Consider the following 27931-nt stretch of genomic DNA (forward strand, 5'->3'; position numbering starts at 1 on the left):
TTGTCCAAGAGCAGTTGGGTGTAACTGGATGGGTCTATTCTAGGGTTCCCCCTTCTGTTCCACTGGCCCCTGAGTCTGCCCCACCCCCAGTACCACACTCGCTTGATTACTTCTGCTACGTTGTGAGCCTTCACGTGGGTTCAGTGATTCCTCCCACTTGGTTACTCTTTTTCAAAATTGTTTTTAGCTATTGCCAGTTTTTTGCATTTGCATTTCCATTTTAGAATAAGCTTGTCTATACCTATGGAAAGCCTTGCTCAGATTCTGATAAGAATTGCATTATACTTGCAGATCCATTTTTGGAGGATTAAACAGTTCACTGTGTTCAGTCTTCTGATCTATGGACAGGGCATATCTCTCTATTTAGCTCTTTGATTTCTTTCCATAGCATTCTGTAGTTTAAGGGCTACACATTTTGGAAGTTTTTACCTGAGTGTGCCATTCTGGGAGCAATTGTAAATGGCACAATCACTTTTAATGCCTGCGTAAAATTCCATGTGGTGGTTGTGTCATTGTTTACTTAATGCTCATGTATTTGCTGGACATTTAAATTGTTTCCCATTTCTTAATTCTTATGTAAAAAAAAAAAACTATTGTAGCAAACAACTTGCTATGTTAACATTTTATTTATAGAGCCTGAAAACTGAGATTCCTGGGTCATAAGGTACGAATGTGTGTGCCTCCGGAGAGACCATGGAATTTGTGTGTAGAATAAAAGAAGTCTGCACCCAAGACCAGTGCTTTTCTATTCATGGACCTTTCTTTTCTGTTCACATTACTTTCTGTAGAACATGGATTTAGTGGCTCTTCAGATCATTTCTTGCATTGTGGCTGATTACTTTCTATCACAATAGAATTCTGTACAGGGCACAATTATTGCTTACCCCAAAACATGGCCTCATCCCAGGTACTTGCCCACGTGGTCAATGGTACTGCTGTTATTTTCCCGAAACAAGTGGCCTTTTAAGATCCTTTGGCAAATTATTCCCATCTGAATGTGAATAATGTTATCAATTTGAATAATTCATTCCTATCTGCTCCCTAGAGATTCTTCTCTGCCTGCCCAAACAGTCAGAGCCAGCACCTCCCTCCTGCCGGGATGGGTGCTCTCTGCATGTCTACTTTCAGAGGAAGGGCTGGGAACATAGACATTCCAGGATGAGGCTTTTCTAATCAGAGCAATCAATTTTAATAACTATTGCCACATATTCTTGGACCATTACAAAAACCTGTTACTTAAGGAACATTTTCTTTGTGGAAACCAAATTACCTTTCTGTACCCAGGTTTGCTTAAAAACACGCCGTCAGGTCATCCCCATACTCCTTCCTCTGCCCGCTCCAGGGAGAAGGTGCTGCACTGGTCTATGGCCCCAAGCCACACACATTCTGATGGACGTCTAAGCTATTGAACTAATACAGCCCATAGTTTTGGTCCACCAGCTCGTTATTCGCCCTTGACTCACTTTGTAGGACTGGTTTGCCAGTGAGTGCTAGAGAATCTGTAGTGTATAGTTTGTGCCTTTGCCTTAAATGTTCCCAAGGACAAATTTACAGTGATGATCTTCTGTGTGTATTAAGAAAGACACAAACAATCCATGTAGACTTTGATTGGTTAACATTATCTTGGAGAATATTCTTTGCCCTTTTGAGGGTTTGAACCTACCATTTGACCAGGAGCTTTGAATCTAAGTTCTCAGTAGGTGGTAAGTTCTCCTTAATGGTTCTGGAGAACTGTGGTTCCATGCCTCAGATTTTCTTTTGATGAGAAAAAACGGTGGAACCCCCATAATGACAATCATAGATTTTTCTCCTGCCTCTAACTGTGTATCTGGCCATGGGACTGTCTCATTTACTAGAGAAGGAATGAGAGTGGGCTACCATCAGTCGCATCCTGAGCAGGGTTAGCGCCCAGGTGTGAGCAGGGGATCCAGGCTTTTCACTGACCGTAGTTACAGAGGACTTGAAACAGAAACAGCCTCATGTGAACCCAACAGTCCTGCCCACACAGAGTTGCCAACTACTCGCTGATTCAGCATTTCCTTATTCTGCTCAGTCAGGAACATGTTTGTTTGTATGTTTGGTTGTTTTAAAAGATTTATTTACTTTAGAGTGAGATTGAGCATGCAAGCAGGGGTGAGGGGCAGAGGGAGAGAGAATCTCAAGCAGACTCCCCGCTGAGCAGTGAGCCTAACACAGGGCTCTATCCCACAACCCTGAGATCATGAGCCAAAATCAAGAGTCAAACACTTAACCACCAGATGCCCCAGGAACATCTATTTCTGACAACTTGCTCTGATAGAGGTATTTACCAAACATTTACAAAATGTTGATTTGGGGGGAAAAAGTAAAACTGGCATATCAAGTCAGAGATATATAAATAATTGGGGCCGCCTGGCTGGCTCCATCAGAAGAGCACATGACTCTTGATCTGGGAGTCCTGAGTTCGAGCCCCATGTCAGGTGTAGAGATTACTAAAAATAAATAAATAAACTTTAAAAAATAAAAAAGAAATATATAAATAATTCCATCTTGGAGAAGGTGATATACATAGGCATGAAGTTTTCTCTTTGCTGGAAAGAAAGAATGGAGCTGATCCCAGTAGATCTCACTGGGATATGACCGTAACTGCATTAATTACACTGATCACCTGGGTTACATCATGTGGGTTTTTCATTTGAGATTTTAAAGCCTCTTATCTCTCAGTACATCCTCTCTCATCCTATGCATCTCAAACCCAAAGTGAAAAATGTTTTGAGGAAGAGAAACAGTGTAGCAATAATGGTCTATTGGGAGAGCCCCTGGTGTGCAGCCTGGTGCTCTATCACCCTCTGTGGGTTTTTACTTAGCACTATGTTTTTTTTTTTTTTAATTTTTATTTATTTATGATAGTCACAGAGAGAGAGAGAGGCAGAGACACAGGCAGAGGGAGAAGCAGGCTCCATGCACCGGGAGCCTGACGTGGGATTCGATCCCGGGTCTCCAGGATCGCGCCCTGGGCCAAAGACAGGCGCTAAACCGCTGCGCCACCCAGGGATCCCCAGCACTATGTTTAAAGTTGTGGTAAGGGATAAGGTCCTCCAGCCCCTTTGCACACACATCCTGCTGCCCCAGAGCTCATGGCATCCCCGCAGAGAGCTGTCCGTTCCTTGAGGAAACATCCCTGCGGCTGGACCTAGTGGCACACACTTTCCATACACACCGAGTTATGAGGCTCTTTGTAGACTCCTCGGTGCCTCTGAATAAATCCATGGATAGCGACTTTATCGTCTGTCATTAGAGATGACTTGTTAGAAAACACATCACAGAAGGCAAGTTCCAAGATGAGGTGGGAAGGGCCCAGGAGCCAGGTGTACAGCCTGCCCCTCAAACACGGCGGTCGGAGGCCAGGGCCCCTCGCCTTGGGCCTCACAGATGCTGCTTTCCTGGGGGGCTGGGGTGGGGGGCCTGCTGGCGTTGGCCCACCCGGAGGATGGGGAGCCATCAGGACGTGGGAGCACAGTCTACCAGCCAGTGGGATGCTGTGGCCTTCCAGTGGGATCCCATGGCCCACCAGTGGGATGCCTTGGACCTCCAGTGGGACCCCATGGCCCTCAAGTGGAACCCTGTGACCCGCCAGTGGGACCCCGTGGCCTGCCAGTGGGACCCCGTGGCCGGCCAATGGGACCCCCTGGCCTGCCAGTGGGATGCCATGGCCCATAAGTAGGACACCATGACCCACCAGTAGGATGCCATGGCCCACCAAGCCCACAGCCCTCCTCTGGGTGAGGGAGGCCCTGCAGAAATGCCACTCTGGGGTCAGTCTTCAAGTCACTGCTGTCAGGGAGTCTGATTTGCATGGACTGCAATTTATAAAAATGCCATCAGATGAGAGCCTCACGGAAGGCTGGAAGGGAAAGCGATTGGAAGGGACAACAGGCAGCCAGGGAAAGAAAGACAGACCCCATGAGAGGCTGAAACAGAGGGGAGCATTCATTTTATCTCAACCACCAAAGCCAGTAGGAGTGGAGGTAGTAGAAGGTGGGATTTGGGGTGGAAGGGAAAGGGGGTGCCTCTGCTGTGCCTCCCATGCTTCCTCTTGTCTCTTCACTTGGTGCTGCCCCGAGACCCTGTGCAGATGCCCCGTCCTGGCCGCCTGTCATTCCGGAAGGAGGGAGAGCCCCTCTCTGGGAATTGTGCATCCCACGAGCGGTGGGTCAAGGGCACCTGCGCTTCCAGCACTGGGAATGACCAGGGTGGAAAACGGATCTCGGGCAGCTGAGCCCGTCTTTCCCCTACTCTGGTGTCGTGTGTCCCACTCCTGAAATTTCAGAGCTGCTACCTGCTGTCTCAACATTTCACCCAGCAGGTTCCCTTATCTTCCCCGGCCCTCATCCTTCCTGCTTGCTGTCACCTGTGCGGTTGTAGACTTCTTCCTAAAGAAAGGCGTCCGGGTTTTGTCCGGATTCCAGCAAGTGCCCATAGGACCAGCTTGGTTTCCACTCTCGCTGGGAGCGGTGCGGCTGGACTGAGTGGCTCAGCTTATTTTTAGCCCTTGAGAGATGGAGAGGAAACTTTTTGTAGAAGCCATTTCCCGAGAAATGGGCCAGACACGTGCGCCCGGGCCTGTGAGCATGCGCCAGCCAGAGCTCACGCACGGCCCAGGCCTGGTGCGAGGGCAGTGAGGCCGTCTGCAGGGGTCTGGGGTGGGGGGTGGGCGCCCAGGGGCGGGGGGGCACCTGCTGGAGGCCCGGCCCCTGATCCCCTGAAGGAGCCTCCTGACCTATCTGAAAGGCGGGGTTCTTCTGTAGAGTCTGTGGCTCCGGTCATTCTCACTTCATATGAGAGGTGCGTGCAAAGCCACCTGCCCCCCGGGTTTCTGCACTGAGCCGCATGTGTTAGTTGGTTCAGCAAGCTTTACGGCGAACAGAGACCCCAAAGCTGCACAGACGATGCAGGAGCTCCCTGAGGGATGGACCCCCACCTCCCACCTCACCCTGTCTCCCGTCCTCCCTGCTCCCCCCACAACCCGGGCTCTTTAGGGCATCTCCTCTGGTCCTTACCTTCCAGAAGAGGCACAGAAAGCTCTTCTCCACCTCGAAAGCACTCCTGAACTTCTCTTTCTAGCAGTACCCTAGACTGCGAGTGGCACACTCTCCTGCTAAAAACAATTAACAGTACTGGATACACTGTCTTTCTTAAAATATGTGAATGTAGGGACACCTGGGTGGCTCAGTAGTTGAGTGTCTGCCTTTGGCTCAAGTAGTGATCCCGGGATACCGGGATCAAGTCTTGCATTGGGCTCCCTTTGGGGAGCCTGCTTTTCCCTCTGCCTATGTCTCTGCCTCTCTGAGTGTCTCTCATGAATAAATAATAAAATACTAAAAAATAAAAATGTAAATGCATTCGTGAGTTGGGAAGTTAGGAGCAAATATTCAGAGGTCAAAACTTGTGTTTGAGTGAGAACCCAGAATTAGAGGACAGTTGAAATGGACTGTGTCCTGATGGCAGTTGACAAAGCTGTGAACCTAAGGTGACCTCGTGGCCTCACAGGCAGGGGACTGGTGACAAGTCCCACTGGGCCTCTTACCCACTCCTGCATGAAGGAGAACCTCAAGGAAGGTGCGTCGCCCCATCCGACGACTCTCATACTGCCTCTCAGCTGCCTGCCATGGGCCTCCAGAATCAGAGTCCCAGAGACAGGTGCCGTCTGGAGACTGGCATGAAGCCCCAGGACAGGGTGAGGCCCAAGGGGGTGACCACAGGGCAGGAGGCCAGGGATGGAGCCAGGCGTGGCAGGATGTTGGGAAGCAGGGAGATAAGGAAGGAGGAAAGGAGACAGAAGAGTCGTGGGGGGGGGGGTAGGAGGGGCCCCTGGAGCAGCACGTCCTAGACGCCAGTGAGGAAGACAGAGGAAGACAGAGTGGCGGGTCGTGCCCCTGCTGCGGGGACTGGTGGGTCACACCAGTCTCCTGTGGAGACTGGCAGGTAGTGCCTGTGCTGGGGAGACTAGCACTTCTTTTCACTGAGTATCCACTTATGCTGGTGGGACGCACAGAAGGGGGACAGGGAGTGCTGGTGTGAGCCATATGAATTGGTGATTTCTAGAATGAAGTCTCCCCCCTGTTCTGGAGGTGAAGCTAATTTTTGCCCAATTTTAATTTTCTATGTCTTTATCACTTATATTTCACAACTTTTAATTTGCACGTGCTTTTCATAAATATTCTCCCTTTAACAATGACATGAAAAGCTAAGTGAAACCCACTTCTGTGATCAGAGCTAGGACCCCATCCTTCAGACCCTGGACTCACGGGCCTTGCCCCCTCCTGGAACCCACCCATTTAACTAGTTCCTAGCTCCCAGGCTGGTTCTGATGCAAGTGAGCACCTGGCCGGCCTGCCCCCACCTGGGACCTGCCCATTTAACTAGCTCCTAGCTCCCGGGGTGGTGATGCAGGTAGGCACCTGGCCAGGTTGAGAACCTCTGGAACAAGATGTGCCTGCTGTCCAGAGGAGTAGCTGGTGGTACTCAGCTGTGCAGACACCGTGTGACGTCAGCCTCTTGCCCACCTGAGCTTCCTGCAGGGCTATGAGCTCTCCACCAACCAGGAGAGCGCTTACCTGCTGTCGTTGCACTGACTGTGTCAGGAGTCCAGCGGGGCTTGTTGGGCAGGACTTGCTCACAGTGACTCAGAGCCTTCATACTTTCCTCGTTCTTTTCACACATTTATAAACCACCTGTTTAACAAGTCGCTGTGTACCCTTCATGGGAATTGGTATTCTGCATGCGAATTGGTGATTTCTAGAATGAAATCTCCCCCTGTTCTCGAGGTAAAGCTAACACTTGCCCAATTTTAATTTTCTATGTCTTTATCACTAATATTTCACAACTTTTAATTTGCACGCGCTTTTCATAAATATTCTCCCCTTAACAATGACATGAAAAGCTGATGCTTCAGCAAGAAGGACATTCTGAGGAAGTGATCTTGGTGAAGGGAGGAGAGGATGGCGGTGAGGTGTTCCATACCCGGCCGTCTTCATCACCATCTGAGGCCCACCAACCCCTCCCCACCACCACTGGGACACCTGCAACAGGAAGCTCTGTGATGCATCAGAAGTGCAAACACAGTTCCACAGGGATTTAAAAAATTCATTGTCACAAATGACCTTGTCACATATTGATGTCATTTAAACAATTTATTTATTTACTTTAAAAAAAATTTTTTTTTATTCATGAGAGACACACAGAGAGAGAGAGAGGAGAGGCAGAGACATAGGCAGAGAGAGAAGCAGGCTCCATGCAGGAAGCCCGATGCGGGACTTGATCCCGGGACTCCAGGATCATGTCCTGGCCCGAAGGCAGGTGTTAAACCGCTGAGCCACCCAGGGATCTCCTGAGCCACCCAAGGATCCCCTAAACAATTTATTTCTCTAGCTTTTATCTCTTACGTTACAGCTGTTTTGAAACCCTCTTGCTTGTGGAGCAGGCACCTGACCATTGTACCATCTTCTCAACAAATTTCTCAAGTTATTTAAAAAAAAAAAAAATGCACATTCACAGTGATGAATTTTGGGAATACAGGTGAGGTCTGGAGCCGACGACCAAGAAAGAATTCTTGAGACGTCTTTGGTGCAAAATGGTGGTTTTATTAAAGCACAGAGACAGGACCCATGAGCAGAAAGACCTGCTTCCCCGGAGCTGTGAGGGGCAGCTATTTATACACCTGGGAGTTGGGAGGGGTTTGAGATAGCTGTATTCTCTGAGGAATCTTGGGAGCAAGGTTTCCAGGACCTTGAGGGGGCCAGCTATTGTTGGGATAAGGTCACTTATTACTGTCTAATAAAACCTGAGTCATGAGACCCTTCAGATGTCTATCAGTGGGCCATGTGTTTGGGGGGTGATTGCCAACATGTATCTGGGGGCGTAGCGATAAAGGGAAATTCTAAAGGAATTTTTATATGTTAAAGTAGACTTACAGGCTCCTGGGGGTCGGACTAAGATTGCCTTCTGCCCTTAGCAAAGTATGAACATCGAGGCAGTTGAGTCCGTAGAGGAAGGTCCCTCTTGTCAATGTGCTGCCCCACGCTCGTGCCTTGTCCTTAGCTAGCCCTGTGTTCCCCCATCAACAGGAGTCACGTTAGAAACCAAATATTTAGTGCCATGTGTAGAGCCTTTAGCGACAGAGTTTATTTTCTTAAGGGAATGACATTAAAATCCACAGGGTTCTGGATAAAACAGCCTGCCTGGTAACAAAGAAAAGGCATTTATTTCAAAATGAGACCTGGGTGATATTATAATGCTAGTTGCCCTTTAGGGCAATGATCATTCAGAAAATAGGACGTTCCATCTGGAAACAGAGCAGACATGCCTGGGCATGTTCCCTCCCTGCCTGGGTCTGTTTGCTGTGCACGTGGGCCCCTGTGGTCAGCATTGGATCAGCCTCCCCTCCCCTCCTTCCCTCCCCTCCCTTCCTTCTTTTAAGTTTTTGGGAAAGAGAAAAACCAAGTATCCTCAGGCACATCGAAGCCAGAATGTCACTACAAATGCAAAACTCTAAAATCGGAAATGTTGACACTCTTGATTCCTTCGGGATAATTCAGATTCTTTGCTCTTAAAGACCTTCCTGATTTTATGTGAGAAACGAACTGCATTGCAATGTGATCAGGGAAGAGCATCCTGAGGTTTCTGACACCATCCTCGGAGGTGAAATTAGCTACGTGCTTTGGGTACGTTTGCTGTAAATTCTTGGGCAGCAAGAATACACAAAACTTGAAGTGTTCTGAGAGACTTGTCTGTCAACCTTTGATTTGAGCTGTTAGAGGGTAACTATTGAAGTGGGAGGGAGTGTGGATGGGAGGGCGGAAGGCCGCTGGGAGACTGGCCCCTGTGTCCTTAGAGAGGCACGAAGTCAGCTTCACGGGTGAGCAGGTGTGCCAGGAGCAGGGACGGGGTAGGAGTCCGGGGTCTGGGCACCACGGGCTCCCACTAGACCAATGCCAGCTGACAGTGTCCCAGTGGGTGGCCTCGTTTACAGCCACTGCAGGCCCCTGGCTCTCCACAAAGAGAGGCTGAAGAGGAGGAATGATCTGGAATATTCATAAAACACAAGCGTGCTGTGAAGTATGATCCGGGAGGACACCTGCAGGCCAAGCTAAGAGCCCACGCCCCTGCCAACCCCGGCCTCCTCGGCCGTCCACACCGACACTGTGTTCTCTTGCCCACCCTGGGCCCGCAGACAGAGTGGAATTTTATATTTCTATTCGGCGCCGTGCCTGTTAATGAAGTCACGGGACGATGTGGTTCGGGGAATCATTACGTGGCTCATACTGTCAGTGTTGCATTACCACGGCTGCATGATAGCAGTTATTCAGGAGGGAAATCGGGGTTCTGGGGGCTGTGTTGTGTTGTAGGAGGGAAATTGAGGTCGTGGGGACTGGGTTGTGCTGTAGGAGGGAAACTGGGGCTCTGGAGGCCAGGCTGTGCAGTAGGTGGGAAATCGGGGTTCTGGGGGCCAGGCTGTGTGTGCTGTAGGTGGGAAATAGGGGTTCCGGGCATCAAGCTATGCAGTACGTGGGAAATTGGGTCCTGAGGGACCGGGTTATGCTGTAGGAGGGAAATTAGGGTTCTGGAGACCGGGCTGTGCAGTAGGTGGGAAATTGGGGTTCTGGGGGCCAGGCTGGGCTGTAGGTGGGAAATAGGGGTTCCAGGCACCAGGCTGTGCAGTAAGAGGAAAATTGGGGTTCTGGGGGCCGAGCTGTGCTGTAGAAGGGAAATTGGGGTTCTGGGGGGCTGGGCTGTGCAGTAGGAGAGAAATCGGGGTTCTGGGAGCCAGGCTGTGCAATAGGAGGGAAATTGGGGTTTGGGGGGCCGGGCTGTGCAATAGGAGGGAAATTGGGGTTTGGGGGGCCGGGCTGTGCAGTAGGAAGGAAATCGGGGTTCTGGGGGCCAGGCTGCCCTATAGGTGGGAAATCGGGCTTCTGGGGGCCAGGCTGCACTGTAGGAGGGAAATCAGGGTTCCGGGAGCTGGGCTGTGCAGTAGGTGGGAAATCAGGGTTCCAGCTGTGCTGTAGGTGGAGGCTGTGCTGTAGGTGGAGGGTGGGCACTGGGCCCATTGCTGGAAGGTGCTTTGTTAACAGAAAAGGGCCATTTCGTTCTCACTTAAGGGACAAAGAATCTTCCATTTGTTCTTCAGTTGACACGTCCACAGCAGGAAAGGCTAGCATGTACCGGGGAGAGTCGTTTCGGACCTCAGCTTTGACCTTGGTCTGAGTGGGAAATTCAAATCTGCAGCAGCCGCACTGAGTGCAGCACTCGCAGGAAACCAGGCAACACCCTGAAGCCCAGGTTCCCATGGTCCTTCCCCTTCCCGTCCTGGATGGAGAGAGGTTCCCTTCCAGAAGCTGCTCGGTCTCCTGAACCTTCAGGGCCTGGAGCTCCCGGAGGCCTGAGGCATAAAGCGGGGCTGTCCTCACCTGCGACCACCCCCCCTAGACTTCAGTCTAAATGTGACCCCCGATCGGGTGACCCTTGCCCCCAGATCCTTACTTATTTATTCAAGAAGTGATCACAAATCTATGACATTCCAATTGGTGGTCTCCTGAGCAAATCGTCCCCGAGAATGTGGAATTTGGAGTGTTCCCTTAAGCATTGGAAGAGAAAAAGTGTCAGATTCCTGGGTCGGCTGCTGACCTGCAGTGAGGGTTTGCAGAGTGTGCGACCTTGATCCAGTACAGGTGACGTGGAGATAAAATAATACAACTCAAAACTTCTGAGAAATGAAGTCTTTGTACCCTTTAGAGAGACCCCTGTCATGTAAATTATTGCTATCATGATTTCACTTGAAAATATCTGCTAACATATTTCACTTGAAAATTCCGCTAACATACGGGGAGATGTGGTGGCGTCCTGGCAGCCTGCAATTGGAAACCCATGTCCAACACGCATAGCTCGAGGCCTGACTCAGACTGGATCTCTACTTCAACACAATGAGAAGTCCCGAGTGCCCAGAACACAATGTGCGTGTCATTACCGGTCACTATTTTTAGAGGGGCTTTTCAGCCAGCCCGTTCTGCTAATCTGCAGCACCTAGCCCGATGCCAAGACCGTAGGGCAGGGGGTGAACCATCAGATGGATGGAGGGGTTGGAAACCGAGTCTCCAGGAAGCAGAGACAACGACTCAGCAGCAGTCAGCTTCCACTGTCAGGATGAACACCTCCTTCCTAGTTGTCCGATTCCAGATTGCTGGCACTGGGCGGATCGCATACCCAGGTGTAAGCGAAGTGCTGTTATCTTTGGGGACAGGAAGTTCTCTGATGAAAAAAAATCAGTGATTTCTGTCATTGTGTTAATTTATAGAACAAGGGCTTTTTTTTTTTTTTCCTCCTGGGAAATCTTGCTTCTGGACTGGTGGAAAAATCTCGTCTGACTGATTCTTCTGAAATATAATCTCTGGGAGCCCAATGAGATGCCCTGTGCATTAGCTGTGGAGGAGGAGGGGGAGGAGGACATGCACCTGCATTTGGCCAACCGCGGCCACGTAGGGAGTCTGTCGATGGCCCTCTTCAGCACAGCCCCGTAGACATTAGGACAGGTTCTCAGAGGCTCATCCCGTCCCATGGGTTCCATGATCATCCCCATCCCAGTGTTTGCCCGAACTGTTAGAAGCAGGCTGGATTTCATGGAGAGCTCCTTTACGTGTCCTTGAGATGAGACCAAGTGACAAAGATCCATGTGGGAAAGAACCAAGTAACAGCTCCCCTGGCCTGCTTCCAGAAAGGAAGCACAGATGAGGATGATGGTTTAAACTCTGTGATGTTGCATGTGTCCCAGCACGTCCCGCTGGGAAGGGTACCCTCCATCACCAGAGACAGGAATCTCTGCTACTTTTCCCCAGTTTCCTACTCCAGCCCAAACCCTCTCTACAATTCCTAATTCATGGAGGCTCCCAAAGTCGAGCTTTCTTTGTCTTGCCAACTCTTGACAGATTTATTGTCCTTTTGTCTGTAAAGAATAAAAACTGCCTGCTCTGGTCATTTCTCTAGGTCTCGGCTTTGTTATGGGGCCTCGGTACACATGGTACTTTGATTTCTTTCCTCCTGTTAACCTGTCTCATGTGAATTTAATCCTTGATCCGGCCGGAAGATCTTGAGGGTAGAGGAGGTTTTCCCTCCTTCACCGTGGTCCTCAGAATCCGTAACATCACCATGTGCGTGGTGACCTGAGTTGTGGGACGGCCCTGTGGTGGATCGGGGAGGCTGCTGGCGGTACACTCACCGGGTGCTGTGCTCTCTTGCAGGAGGAAGGCACCGTCAAGGAGATTGACATTAGCCACCATGTCAAGGAAGGGTTTGAAAAGGCCGACCCTTCCCAGTTTGAACTGCTGAAGGTGTTAGGACAAGGATCCTACGGGAAGGTAAGTTGGGGCTCCAATTCCCTCTGAGTGGGCCTCATGCACTATGGTGGGTCCCCGTCCCAGGTGGAAGCACCTGAGTGTCTGGGGCAGCAAGCGATGGTGAGGTTGGCTCCTGGGCTGAGGGAGTGAGCCCCATGGGCCCACCCCGTCTGCAGGCTCCTGTGTTCATGGCAGCCCATGAGCACTTGGCACGGTTACGACTGCCTCGCAGAGCTGTGCAAACCAGAGCTGCACGGGCCCGAGTACCCCACATTGCCCCAGACTTCCCTCAGCATCTCCTCATCACCATGGTGAGGACCGTTCTTGACCTTGAGCCGAGGCCTCTCAGAAAGCACACACCCAGCGAGGAGGAAGAAAGTGGCATCCTTCAGGACCGGCCGTGATGGTGCTTGGGAGGCAGGGAGGCCGGGCCTCGCCACCAGGCTTCTCTGCTTGCCCTCTGCCTCGGCGGTGTGCTTACTCTCTCGCTGAGCCTCAGTTTCCCCGTCTATACAACGGGGATGACATAACCCATGTGATTATGCTACAACAGAAGAAGGCCTGATCCCTTCCAGCAGTTGCCTAAGCTGTATCTGCGCTTGGAAATCACGCCCTTTCCATGTCACTGATAACGTGCGGTGGAGGCCGATCCCTGCCAGGAAATGAAACGTGGTCGGCTCTTCACTGGGGCCACATCCAAGCCCAGCAGGACGTCAGGGATCCTCCAGTTGTGACGACGTGTGAGTTTTAGCAGCACACGGTGCTCCTTCTTCTGCATCCTTGCATGACTGTCAGGAATCCGTAGGCTCTGACGGCGTGATCTCTGCAACACCCGGGCCCAAGGAGAACGGTTCAGCACCTACCTTGGCTGCAAGCAGAACGGCGGCCTGGAGCTTTGGAAGACTCATTTTTATATGGAATGTGGACATTCTCCATAGGACTTTGTGCCAAGATGAAATCTGCTGCCTGTTGATTTAAGGCACGAGTAATAGAACATTCGTGATGTTCTGGAAAGTCTCTTACAGACCATGAAAATTTGATTCCTTGCAAAATTTGTCTTTTGGCCTGTGTATAAGGTAGACTTTTTCTGTTTTCTTTTCCACTTTCCTACAGTGACGTGGGAAGGAGGTGTTTGCACGGATGTACATACAAACATAGTAGTTTTGAACTGCACAAAATTTCCAGGATTCACAATTTTGTGTCCAATAAAAATGGCTACTTAATATGGATCATAAGGTATTTTTGGAAGCAGGGAATGAAGATCTCAATCTCTTGCAGCGTGAGGAGTGTTACTAAGAGCACAAGGCAAAGCCTATTTATGCGATAATGGAATGTCCGCCATTAATTAGAAATGTCAGAAAAAAGAAGGCATAATTCTTTCTCTGAGAACTATGATTTCGGAATAAAGACGAGCAAATTCACAGACACTTGCCACATGTTGTTTCCTGAGAATAGACTTGGACGTGCAGCACATTATCCACCAAGTGGTCCTCGTCTGCAGCAAGGGCGCAGCTGGGGCTGCTGCAGCCACTGCCTTCGGATTGGGTCCCTCAGGCCTCCTGGTCACCACCGCCCACCGCCCCCATCTCGGGTGCTTGGTGACAGACGGATGGGACAATGTTTCCAAGCTCAATGGAGACACAGGTCTGGGCTCTAGGGAGTCTGTCCAGAAAATTCACTGGGCAAAACCTGCCCTTGAAGATGCCCTCCTCAGATACCTGGGGTTAATGATAAAAGAAGAAAAGGCTTTGTGCAAGTACCTCCAAATTTCGAACTTTGAAAACCATTCTTTGGAAAACTAGTGAAATAATGAATGGCGTTTGGTGGGCCCTAGAAGTGAAGACCAGGACTCCTAGTGGATGAGGGGCGACCAACAGACAGGACAGGGCTCTGGAAAGCTCTCGGAAGTGCCCTGGGATGACTTGGAACCAACACCAGGCACTAGAGAGCCACAGACACAAATTACATTTGTCCACACAGGGCTGTCTCTGAGGAATTTTTTATAAAAGCAGAATAATGATGGGGTGGGGGGGAAGCTGCGTGTTCTAACACCACATATTATTTTATTCTTCATCCTGAAATAAAAACTGTATGTCCTTATGCAGGACTCATCTTGCTTTTGCTCTCTAGAAGAGAAAAGAAAGGCAAAACTAAATGTTTTCATCCTGCAGAAAGGTCCTGTTAAACAGATTTCTCTTCTTGCCTCTGCTCCCAAAAGCAAAAAGCCAGAGTGAATCTGGACTCAAGCATCCCTGGGTCATATACACCTGTCCCTGCGTCCCTCCACCCACCCGTCACTAGATTCCTCCATTCACGTGTCACACATTCCCTCCATTCACCTGTCCCTGGGCCCCTCCATCCACCTGTCTCTGGGTCCCTCTGTCCACTTTTCCCTGGGTACCTCTGTCCACCTGTCCCTGGATCCCTCCACCACTGGTCACTAGGCTCCTCCATTCACCTGTCCCTGAGTGCCTCCATCCACCTGTCCCTGGGCCCCTCCATCCACTGTCCCTGGGCCCATCCATTCTATCTTTCCTCTGTGCAGTGATTGCAGATGCTGGAGATACAGGAAGGAATAAAGTGCTGTCTCTATGACTTGGCCTTCACACTGATGCCTGCTTCCGACTGCAGGCTCGTCCCAGGGACTATTAATGTACCCTTGCCATTCTGCCCACTGCAGGGTCCCTGATGACCCTTTCCTCAGCAGCTGTCTCTGCTTTTGCAGCCAGGGGACTGTTTCCTGGGCAGAAGCAGCCCCAAGCCCAGAGGATGACATCCCCCAGGGTGGCGGCATATCTTGGAGGGACCATGGGGGCTGCATCCAGAGGGTCCCTGGGCGGGACCGCATGGAAGGCAATGGATGCTCTCGTCCCCGAGTCAGTCCTATGGAGTGTAGGAAGCAAGTTTGCCAGAGCACTACGCTGGGAATAATGCAGCACATCTCTGGTCGTTAGTAATTTGTGGAGCCATGATGTCAAGGTGATGTCAAGGGTGTCCAGAGAGCAGAGGGAGCAGTGGTGCTTGGACAGGAGAAATAGCCTTGGCCTCAGACAAAGCAATTTCAGGATTGAATCGGGAAAGCAGTGAAATTCTGGAAGGTACGGCACAGGTGTCCAGGTGTATGATGCAGACCAGGGGTTCCTTGAGAATCTGCAGGCAAGAGAGGTGCTGGAGCCACCAGGAGAGTCCGAAAGTGACACCGTCGCCCTCTTCCCATCCCCTCACCTGCTCCTTGAGGTCCCTCAAGTGGATAAACACTAGGGGCCGGCGTGGGAACATTCTTTTCTTCAATAGAAGAATTTCTTCAATTCTTTTCTTCAAAATATTCAAGGGAAAGATATGCAGATACAATTCCCACACTCTGAGAAGGGATTAAACCAAATAAATGCACGCCCTTGCTCCTATCGCTTAATTGATAGCACGTAAGAGTGGGTCTTTAAATGCCTCCTTTTGAGGACACTGTCACCCTACATCCTCTGAAAGCGCACGGCACCTCCCAGTTGGCTGCTCTGTCGGAGGACACTGCAGACCGATTGCGACGTCGCAGCTCTAAGAGCTGAAAAGTTTGCTGAGAGAGTCAGGCAGTGGTTTTGCTGATTATAGTGACACCTGAAGATCTGGGGCGACTTAGGATGACAAAGCATCCGCCTCCACGTGTCCCCACGTAACACCTTTGCATGTCACATGCTGAGCTGCTGAAGAAGTGGTCAGGAGTGAAATGGGGACCCTGTTAAAGCCAGCTAGGTTAGAATTGAAAAATCGGTGACCGTATTTGCTGAAACTGCTGGAGTTATCCAGAACTTAGTTCACTGCATCCAAATGTGTTCCTGAATGACACGCGTCCAGCTTAAGAGGAGACGGCACGGGGCACCATAGGGAGTGGCAGCCTGTGGCTCGTGAGCCCTTCTCTTCACTCATGACCAGGTTCACCTGTGGCATTGGTTGCTCCGTAGTTTGCACCCTAAGCACCGGCTCCGTCAGGTGCCCTGCCTGTCCCCAGGGTCCCTCCCGCTGTGGCGCCTGTGGTGCGCCCAGGGCCCGACGCCTGATGGGGGCTTCGCGAACACTGCGAGAATGGAATGTCTTCCAGTTCTTTTCAAAAATAAAAGTAGAACTCTTTTAATATACGTATAAATAGCCATCACTGTCAATCATCTTATTTTTAAAAGCCTGAAATACAACAGAGAAGACGTTTCATGTGTGGCTCTCCACGCAAAATTTGACGTCAGTTATGCTCCTCTTAGTGGTCGGCAGCCCGCGTGAACTTGGTTTCCAGTGTGGGTTTCCACTCATCCCCGAGCTCGTACATATGCCCTCACGTATGTTCACGTGTGCATCATGCACACCCTCCTGACAGTGCAGGGGGAGAGGCAGACAGCGGGATGAACATGCAGGCAGGAAAGGTGGTTTCTGGATATGGCACATTTTGAAAGAAAGGTTTTATTGTTGTTACTGGTCGTCTGACTCTAAGAATGCCCGTCTGGGGCTAACCAGTAGGCTTCACTGTAAAGAGTCAGTAGGTTAGTGCCCCCCAGCTGAGGCGCATGGGGGACTTGAGCCAGGAGCCCCCTGCTCTAGCTCTGAGGTGACCCTCTGGCTCCAGAGGTCAGAGCCCCTCGCTGCTAGAGTCTCAGCTGTTTTGCCAGCAGCCCCTTCCCTGCCCCAGACACCCCATCCCTCACCCTCACAACTTCAGGACACAGCTTCCTTTCCTGGGTGATGGGCACCAATGCTCAGGTCCTGGGTGGGACCCCCACCCTCTCCAGGCTGCTTACTGGGCTGCTGCTCATGACCTGGATCCTGGCTGTCCCCACGTGCCCACACCAGCCTGGGGAAAGGCCTTGGAGGCATGAGGGGATCCACCGTGTGACCAGACATGCTGCAGGGCACATGACTTCCCATGAGTCAGAGGGCTCGGAATGTCAGACACGAAGTTGTTCTCTGCACACCCACCCTTCTGACCGCAGCTGGTGCAGCTCTACTGCCCGTCGGGAGGCCCGTCCCCAGCAGAGCCCTCGTCGCTGTAAGCACAAGGCTGTAGGAGGCCTGTCGGCACAGAAGGCTTGTCCCCAGGGCTCTGCAACACAGCCAGGTCCATCCAGCCAATAAGTGCAACCGCAAGGACACATGCACACACCTAGACACGTCCTGTGTCCCCCAAAGATGAATATCAATGCTCAGGGACAGAATAGTCCAAATCCAAAAGAAAAGGGGTAACCTACTTCTGTCCGTGGTTGCGTGGGCCCCCACTCCTGGAGGCAGCATCCAGGGCCAGCCTGTCCCTCCCGCCCCCATTGTTCTCTGGGCCAGAGGAGGCAGGGGGTCGTTGGCACTGACCCCGGTCTAGGGAGGGAACTGTGACCCAAATGCCGGCAGCGGTCAGGAAGGAGCAAGACAGGGGCTGTCCTGGGGCCAGGACCCACTTAGGGTCAGGAGGCAGTGTGTGGTCCCCAGGGCACATGGTGAACCCAGGACAGACACCAAGAGTGTCTGGTGAGGAAGGCAGACCTTCTGCTCAGGAGACCCCGTCCTCAGCCGTTCTCTTCCCCTTTGCCCTCCTCCCCAAGTGGGGAGCTGTGGGAGCCAACCCCACGTGCTGGTCTTGTCCTCTGTCCCCACGGGTGACCCTGCAGCCCTGCCCCCCAACCCCATGTGCTGGTCTGTGTCCTCTGTCCCCACCATGACCCTGCAGCCCCACCCCCAACCCCATGTGCTGGTTTGTCTTCTGTCCCAACGGGTGACCCTGTATCCCCACCTGCCAACCCGACACCTGGTGGAGCTGGCTTCCCCTGGAGACATGTGCAGTAGCAGTTCTTTCTGGCTTCATGAGGCTCCATGAGGCAGGCATTTTGGGGAGTGGGTGGGTCACTGTCACCCTTGTGGTGGTGCCTCCACTGGATAACAAGCATCACCAGCGTGGTGGTCTCTAATGCCCCAGGAAGGTGTGTGTTTGTGTGTGTGTGTGTGTGTGTGTATGTATCTTACTCTTTCTGTTCAACATCATGCCTATGACCCTAAACTCACTCAGCCCCTCAGTTTTCTTTTTGATTTTCCTCAATGTGGCATCTCAAAATGTGTTTCAAAAATGTCATCAAGGATCCACACAAGTATATCTAAGAGCCATTTAAAAACTAACTCTATTTTTTTAAAAAAGAAGCTAACTGTATCTATAAATTTAACTCTGCCCAAAGCTAAAATTTGGGTGAAAAAGCTCAAAATAAGAGAACTCAACTTATCTTGAGAATCAGCGTCTGTTCATGTGATTGGCAATAACTATCAAGGTAGACTTCACAGCGGGGATTTACAAAGGGATATTTAGAATAAACCAAATGATCTCTCTTAAAATTTCTGAGCATTTTTTTGTTTTTTGAATCACCTGGCCTTTATTTTTTTCCCCAGAAGAGTGATATTACCCATGCTAGAAAAGGTTTAGTGGTACCAAGAACAAACGATTCTTCACACAAACACATAATGCTGTTTTGTGTCCTGGATGAAATCTGTCCTGGCAGCCTAGATGTTGGAGAAAATTTTGTGTTTAAAATTTCCTCAGGCAGCCCGGGTGGCTCAGCGGTTTAGAGCCGCCTTCAGCCCAGGGCATGATCCTAGAGACCCGGGATCGAGTCCCACATCGGGCTCCCTGCATGGAGCCTGCTTCTTCCTCTGCCTGTGTCTCTGTGCCTCTCTCTGTGTGTCCCTAATAAATAAATAAAATCTTTATAAAAAATAAAATAAAATAAAATTTCCTGATAGCATATTTATTTCATTGGATTTTTTCCCCTAAACTCCCTTGTATATCCCCTTGTCAAATCAAATAAGGAAAATGAGTTCAACGTCTTCCCAATTTCCGATGTTGTGTGTTCTCTTTGTCAGGTGTTCCTGGTGAGGAAGACCAAGGGATCTGACACTGGGCAGCTGTACGCAATGAAAGTTCTTAAGAAAGCTACCTTGAAAGGTGAGGATCTCGCCAAGGGGCTGGCTGTGTTTGAGACGCGCGGCTGTGGCCTGAACTGTGCCTGCTGTTTGCATAAATACACTTTCTATTTAGTATTGCACGATTTCTGAAGCTGCCTCTAAAGGAGTGTATCGGACACTCTGATGATAAGCGGTACAAACATTTCCCTGAACATTTAACATATCCCTGCAAAATTCCCACGATTTTCAGAGAGGAGGCCGTATTGCACAAATAGCATTCCCACACCTATGTCCTGCTGTGGCATTTGGAAAAAAGCTCAATGAGGGCGAAAACAGAAGCAGGTCGTCTGGCTGCATGTGGACCACAAATCGGCCTGAATCCTCAGCCAGACTGGATTGCTCGTTTTCAAACAAACCACGATTCCCAGCTGTGTTGCTTCCCTTTTGTGGCTGGGTTTCAGAAATACAGTCCTGCACCTGATTCTAGTGCTCCTCAATCCCGCCCCCCAGTGAAGCATAGACCCTAAACACAAGGCCAAAATAAAACTGCATCCAAGATCACCATTCCTGGCTCCCGGCCTCATAGCTGATAGCACCCAGGAGCTGAGCGGGTGCTACTCTCTGATCCCCGCCCACTCACTCTGTTGGTGACAGTGTAAGATGTCCCGGCACACACACCAGGCCCTGGGCAGGTGCACACTCATCACGCCCTGGGGAGGAGGCTGTGAGGGCCATGCTGGGCCCTGCCGGCCTGCGCTCAGGAGCACAGCCACCGAGGCCAGGCTTGAGGAGGCCGGCTTTGTAGTAACAGGAAGGTAAAGTGGCCCCTGGCTCCTGTGGAGCATGTGCTGGGCCTGTTTGACTCGTTCTGTAAGCCAGCAGGGAACTGAAGCCTGCTGAGGACCAGATGGGGTGCAGCTGCAAGGTGGGTGGCCTTTCTCACAGGGTGGGGAGCTGCAGGGGCCGGGGGCCCCCAGTTAGGCCATTGGACTCCATGAGGCTCAAAGACGTCAAGGCAGCATGTGAATTTTTAGGTCTTAAGACACAATGTCGTCAGCAAGTGCATTCAGTGGGCAATTCAAGCGATACGCCATTCTCTGCACACATGTCACTTCCTGTTGGCTGGCAGATAAGATAACCAGCAATAGAGGGCAGGAAGTGTGTGAACCAGATACAGACTTGCCCATCCTAGGTATTCAAAGGAGAACAAGTGTTCTTCCAAAGGAGGTTGTTCAAAGATGTGACCCTAAACGGTTCTTTCCCTTAAGTCACAACTGTTCCATCTTCCCCTCAAATATGACCTCACCGTCCCCTGTCTTGGAAGGAGAGGGAGGAAATGCAGGGGTGACACTGAACCGTTGTCAGGGAATCCGTGTCTGTGCACACGCTCTGGAGGCATGAAGTCAAGTCAAGGAGCTAGAAGTCGCTCTGTTGAACCTGCTATGAAGCCTGCGCTCCATCAGCATCAACCGTGACCTCTCAGCTTGTGCCAAACACTCCAGCTCGGTGATTCACCTTCCATGGATGCACGTCTCCACATTTGTTTATCATCCAATCCAGCGTCCTTGAGAAAGTGCCCTGGACACAGTATTCCACGGATCAGACAGGATAGAGAGCTGTGTCCACAGAACGATCATAATAAAAAAAATATATATATATATATAAAAAAAAAAAAAAGAACGATCATAATATCATTAAATACCTGAGCATCTCCATCAGGACAGGACCATGCACATATGGGCAGGTAGGAGATACCTGTGCCTTTGGAAAATATGCCAAAATGAACACAGTCACAGGATTATCGATAGCGTTGCATTTTCTTCCCTATACTCTAGATTTCAAGTTTTCAGTAAAAATAAAACATATTTGACTTTTTATAATGTAAAGTTATTAGTAAAATACTTCGGAACAACGTGCTTGACTATGGAAAACCATTAGTACAGAGTGAGAATGAGCCATATGAGCATCTAAGAAGAGGGAGATTTCCCACGCCCTGGTGCTCCTTTAAAAGCCGTCTTTCAAACCAGACATTATTTGACACCCTTTGATTGCTCCGGCTTTCCATAATGGCCCATCACAAAATAATAGATTTTTTTTTCCCCCAGAAATGCAATTGGGATTTATTTTCTAAAGAGAAAGTGAGAAGATTTACAAAACAGTGCCTCGGGTGAGGTGGTCCTTGGACCCATCGTAGGAGAACGTGCAAGAAGGAGGCCAGGTGTCTGCATGCACCACTCACCACCTCCCCTGGGAGGGGACGTCAGCCGTCTCTGAACCCCCCTCCTTCCTCATTCATCTAGGAAGAGGTTTGGTTTAAAGGGTGATTTTTTTAAAGATTTTTTTATTTATATATTCATGATAGACACACGGAGAGGGGGACAGTGCAGAGACACAGGCAGAAGGAGAAGCAGGCTCCATGCCAGGAGCCCGACACAGGACTCGATCCCAGGACCCCAGGACCACACCCTGGGCCAAAGGCAGGCACCAAACCGCTGAGCCACCCAGGGATCCCCTCAAAGGATGATTTAAATCAGCTTGAGCTGCACCACCTCTGCATTCCATGAGCCCCAAGTTCTTCAGATACTCTCCACCTTCTCGTTGGCACCGGTTTGCAAGCTGATTAGTCATTCTGAAGAATGTGCGAGAGAAACAAGGACTGCACCGTGACAGTGGCAGTGATGCTCCCCGCTCGCCAGCAGCACCGAGAGTACAGACAGCCCCCCCAGAGCGCAAAGGCAAGGAATTGCAATAGCGAAATCACGTTGAGAAGGTAAACATGGAAAGGGGGTGGAGGACTCGCGGAAGTCATTGTAAAGCGCCGGATTGTTTCTCAAAAACATGGGTGACTGTCATGTGTGCGGAAGAGAGAATTGTTGTCAGTGGAATTCCAAATAAGTTGACAGAAGGATAATAGTCCCTGACAGCTCTATTTTATCTTTAAAGAAGTTGGGAGCTGTCAGGCGCCTGCCCCCTTTCGTTTAAGGAGGTGGCGCATCACTTGTAAGGGAAATGTCAGCTGCTCAGAAGCTGAGGGTGTGACAAGCTGGCAGTCCCCCGCCCTCGTCTTCCAGCACCTTCTCCGCGCCTCGCAGGGCGGTGCTGCCTGCCTTCTGCTGGCTTACGGACCCTTTGCAAATGTTCCCCTTCTTCCCTAACTCTGTATTCGTTACTCAACACCCTTGTTACAGTAACAATTCCTTATCAAGTATTCCAAGCATAAGGAGTCCAGAGGTTGATGCCCCACTCTGTGTTGTAAGGGAATGGGGCTCGGTGGCCATAACCACGGTCCCCAGCATGCGACCAGGAACACAGACAGCCTGGTGTCCATCCCCCGGGTACCAAGTCCATATGTAGGGACTGTGACCCAGTTCAGTAACAGCGGCTCCTGAGCTGGGCCACCCCTGGAATCGCCCATGGGACCTCTGTAGGGTGCGGCTGCCGGGTGCCACCCCCAAGTTCTGAGTTGGGTGGTCTGCATGGGTGTCAATACGAGAATTTGTCACCCCCAAGGGAGAGGACCCCGATACGGTGGTTGGGAGCATAAACCTGGGCCCTTGGGCTCATCTCGCGTCCCCACTGTGGGCTGTGTCATCTTCATGTCCTCCTACTTAGAAAGGGGTGATGCCATCAGAGTACCTGCCTCCTGGCGTTGTTGACGTGAGAATTAAATTCACCGAGTGTGTCGGACGTCGCAGGCCTGGCAAAGGTCAGTGTCGGGTGTCCTCAGCTCTGTTCCTTTTCTCAGTGGACCTAGGAGAGGTATTGGGGCTTTTCCTGGCTAGTTTTGGGAAGGTCTGATGGCGTGGGGGAGTGAAGGGGAGGTGGGACATCAATTGCCATCTCCTCAGGAAGGGTTCCGGCTTCCTCCAGCCCCAGGCCTGCGGCTACCACCACATTCATTGCCACGAAGGACGAGCCTGTGTCGAGGCCCCAGCAGGGCTCGGGTGTGGCTGTGTCCCCTTTCACCGGGCCATCCTCCACCGTGCGGAAGGGCATCGTACGTGAAAGGTTTCTTTGCAGTGATGGTTTCCTGGTAGGACTCCACCTGTATTTTCAGGCCAAACTAATTTTCAACCATCTTCCTTAGAAGTTGACTTTCTAAGCCCAAAGGTAGGCATTCCCTGCTTTGGAGAAAGTCCGTAGTCTGTCCATCTGAGGCTGAGGGGAAAAAAATCCATCATTCTGGCAAAATCTCTGTCAAGCCAGTTACATTATTGCAGATGGGTTCACAGCAGAGGTGGGAGGGCCACCGACCACGAGGATGGAGACGTGGACTCGGCTGCCGCCTTCTGAGCTCGTCGGATCACCGGTGGGGGCTGTTTCTGCTAATCGTCTGTCTTTTCTATAAGAAGTAGAGCTGTGAGGACATCGCTCGGACTGTGAGCAGAGGCACAGGGAGTGCAGAGTGCGTGGTGGCCAGGACGGACACAGGCTTACATTCGTGCTGATCATGGCCTTGGAGCTAGTCCTTGGCCAGCACGGCCCAGGCGGCCTCAGACCTCAGAAGGCGATTTCCAGCACCGTGACGTTTATTCCTTTTCTCTGACACTGATAAGCTTCGTTTCAAGACACCGACTGGCTCAGAAACTGAGCTTCAGTGAGCGCCTTAGTTTACACTGATTTTATTTCCGGGCAAAGTCATTAACGTCATTAGGCTCACATTTGGATGATTGCAAATTCTGGGAGTGGGGGTGGGGTGGGTTTAAGTGTCCCTACTGGTAGTCCTGTGCTCCTTGTACCAATGAGGACACTGAGGCCAGAGCAGTGAAGCCACAGTCACGACCGTCCCATGGTTTGCAGGCTGTGGAGTCAGAACCCGGTGCTCCTCCTGTAACAGGCTCCGGGGACCCAGCCCCATCCCCTCACATGCCCAGGCTGTCATTTCCGCATTAGGAATCCACGGCCAGCTAATTGTCCTCAGGGCATTCACTATTCAGGGGCTATTTTCCCAGTACATAGTCTGGGACAAAAGGTAAAATGAGTGACTCCCCCTTAAGCCTCCCTGGCTTGTCTTTCTTGGGCATCCTGGATGCACCTGCACATCCGAAGGGAACAAGCATGTTATCCTACAGGGCCTGTGTACTTTGGGGTCCTTTATCTGTTTTTTTTTTTACCAGAATTGTGTTTCTTGGATTGTAGATGGGTTAAAAAGTAGAAAGTAGATGACCATCCTTCCTTGTCATCTTTAATGCCTGTGCAGTATAAATGCAGAAGAGAAACAGGCTGAAGATTCATCCACAAAAAGATTCTTTGGTCAAGAAGGGACTTGAGAAACATGCCTTTCTCTCTTTAAATAACCTGGTGTAGAGAAAAAGACAAATCTTGGGGAGTTAGACCTCATATGGCCACCGACACAGTTACCATTTTTAATTTTTATTATTTATGGTTTTCTTCCTTTCTATTTTCTCTGGACTAAAGAATGGTACAGAGTTTTGACCACCAAACATTTAGGAACACAACTCTTCATGGGAGCATACTTTTTGCTTTGAATTTGACCTCTGAAGATTATAATGTATGGTGTGAGGACAGATTTTAGCCTGCATCCAGGAGACGGCTTGGGGTATAATTTCAGACCCAGGAGATTTTGTGAGCAAGGGAAGGAAGCAGTGAGCAGCGGTCAGTTCACTGAGCGGAGCCTGAGCTCGCCACCCACCTGTGCGTGGACTCCAGTGCTACATGAGCATCTCAGACTGGCTCTCTCATGCTGCACGGGCCATTTCTCAGAGACTTCTAGTGACTTGTAGGAAGGCAGGGATCATGTATCAAGAGGCAGCCCGAGGTTCAAAACCTCTCTGCTCCCATGTGCCAAGCCATTAGGCTGGCCAGCAAAACCAGGCCTTGCATTTTGGTTTCTCACTTGATGGGACATTTCAAAGGACCATGGATATTGAGATATTTTATTACCATTGAAAGGGGCATGAGCCAACTTTTAACTCCTAAAACTCCAGCACAGGCCAAGTGGTTGAGTAAAAAAAAAAAAAATTAACAGGTTGGAATGTCCTAAACTTTAAATTCCTCATGAGCACAAAGGAATAGGTACTTCTAAAGTTGTTTAAAGGAGAATAGGTCTTGGACGTCATGAAGATATGTTGGCCTGATCCAAAAAAAGAGTTCCCAGAAAGTAGCTTTAGTTTTGTATCATGTGTCATGTCCACCAGGATAATTCCACAATGCACACCCTCCGCTGTATTTCTGGGAAGGAAATTGTGCCCTTCATAGTAGGATGAATTTGTGTTCATCTCCACATTCATCTTAGCACTTGGGGCCGCCACAGGCCATGATGGCTGAAGGACACATGAAAGTCACAGCTGGCACCAGGGGATGCAGATTGCCTACAGAGCAAAGCCAGTCATGAAAACCACATCCCCCTAATCCTCCACATTGCAGGCCAGCTACAATACAGAATTGGTTTGAAATACAAAAAAACAAAAACAAAACTTCATTTACCCCCAATATGGTTTATTAATGAATTTATTAATGAATGGTTTATTAATGAATCTCAAAATAGCTTAGAACATCCTTCTTTTTATATCCGTAGTAGCAAGCCCCACTCAATCCCAGACTCACCTGTCAAATACCAGGAACAAAAATCCCAGGAAGATAATGGGGCCTGACCCCAGATTCTGCACCAGCCTAGAGCCGCCCAGCAAGACGGCTGCTGGCGTTCCTCTCCAGCAGGCGGGATGTCTCTTGTCTCAGCTCACGACATCTCTCCCCGGTTCTGACTCCCTGACGCCATAGCAATGCAGGGATGGAGGAAGCGCCTCTCTGAGCTTTCTTCTTTATGCATCTAGATCTTAGGAATCAAAATCTCTCAGCACCCTAAGCTGTGCCAGAGGCAGCCTGAAGACAGCACAGACAGTGACCCGTTTGCTGTCCATGCCCGTGTCTCTTCATGCAGGGATACTCTGTGGCTGTGAGCCAGGTGGCCGAGCTGGAGGTATAGGCCCTTCCCGCCATCCCTGGTTCTGCCAGAAGAGGCATTGATGAGGGTGGAGCGTGGGCTCTGCACGCCTGAACAGAATCCGCAGACCTGGGCATCGACGGGCCATCCCCTCAGGACGCCGGCTCCTGCCTCTTGTCTGCAGCTGAGGGGCCCTGCTCCATGTAACCACTGCACTTCCACATCTTGTTAGTTCAGCGTGCGGGTCCCCGGACATGGCACCGTCGGGGATGCAGTCTCAGCACTGACCAAACCAAGCCCCGTGTGAACACAGCCTATTTCCCGGCCCCGGGGAAGGACCCACACACACCTGGGAGTCATGGTCACAGCACACGTGTGTGTGCACATGTCCCAGCTGAGCTGTTCCCTCTGTCTTCACAATCACTCAGGGCTACTGCATTCACGGAGGCTCCTGGCCCTCTGTTTGCCCCCATGCACCTCTACGCATTTTGCTGCCTTTTGCTGCTACGATCTTTTGGACGGCCAGTCGGGGGACAGTTGAAGCTCATCTCTCCCTTGTCCCTCCATTATTTCTCCATTGCTTTTATTAAACAGATTCCCACCTGGACATCAGATGGGCATTCCTCTTTGTTATTATTTTTATGGATTGATTTTTTTAACCATTAATTCTTTAATCCATCTGGGATTTATTTTTGTGTAAAATATAGGGAGGAAATTTTTTTTTCTGCTATAATTTAACAGTCCTTGGAAACTTAAGTGTAAGATCTTTTTCTGATTTTTTCACCAGGCTTCTTAAGGCCTCTGGTTTCCGTCACCAACCCAGTATTTGGTTATGTAGCTAAGCAGTTTTCCTCATGCCAAACAGATCTGAAACAGTAGTAGTAAGATCTGTCTATTTAGATGATTTTCAGATGCTCTGAACCATCGTGGAAGACCAAACTTCTCGAAGAGATAGTTAGTTGGGTGTGGGAACACAGTGGCTCCTTTCCTTAGCTGCTCTGCTTCCCCAGATCTCCTCGGGGGTGGTGAATGGAACAGAGACCTCTCCCAGGAGAAGACGCACCAGGGGGTATGAAGCCTGCCGCCTGCAGGCCCTTGTCAGCCTGGCCCACTCCACTGAGATACAGGACACCTCCAGGAGGCTGGCTGGATGCATCGATGAGCTCCTCGCTGTGAGGAGGCAGCCCAGGCCTGGGGCGTGGTGACACATGTGGGTCCACATGGCAGGTAGCATTCAGAAGGACAGTCCTGTGGCCCTGCTGTCACTCACATGATATGCCTGCAGCTGATGGCTCTGCTGTCATGAGCACCTGAAGTGTCCTCCTGCCCTCTGGCCACCGGCCCCGGCTCTCACACCACAGAGAGGCCCTCTGAGGCTCCCTTCACTGCCATCTCCACACTGCAGCCCCCCAACTCTCACTTGCTGGGGGCAGAAGGGGCAGCTTTGCTTGCTCATGCGGCATAGAGAAGACCCACAAACCACAGATGGGGAGTGAGCAGGAGGACAGGGCTCGGAGGTGAAAGAAATTCGAGGTCAGGCGGTGATAACTGTGCCTTTGCCATCCCGTTGTCCCATTTCCGAGGAGTGAGGGGACCAGCCCTGTCCAGGGTCAGTGTTGTCTCGCCTTACCAGGAGCTCATGCTCTGCCTTCGGCGCCACCACCACGCCTGCCATCCTACAGCCTGTTTTCTGTTTATGTAGAAAAGAGAAGGGACACTGGCTAAGGCCTTGCTCACTTGACAGTGA

General features: G+C 50.6%; 1 protein-coding gene across 5 annotated transcripts in view; it reads left to right on the plus strand.

Annotated features, from left to right (window-relative positions):
- Positions 1-27931, plus strand: part of RPS6KA2 (ribosomal protein S6 kinase A2) — a 347615-nt gene that overhangs the window by 239877 nt on the left and 79807 nt on the right. For all 5 annotated transcript variants that reach the window (XM_072766322.1, XM_072766327.1, XM_072766333.1 and 2 more), the window contains 2 exons: positions 12273-12389; positions 19239-19320. In XM_072766322.1, the coding sequence (XP_072622423.1) occupies positions 12273-12389; positions 19239-19320 (199 nt within the window). The remainder of the gene's footprint in view (positions 1-12272; positions 12390-19238; positions 19321-27931) is intronic.

This window comes from Vulpes vulpes, chromosome 1 (genome assembly GCF_048418805.1).
Source record: "Vulpes vulpes isolate BD-2025 chromosome 1, VulVul3, whole genome shotgun sequence".
NCBI lineage: Eukaryota > Metazoa > Chordata > Mammalia > Carnivora > Canidae > Vulpes > Vulpes vulpes.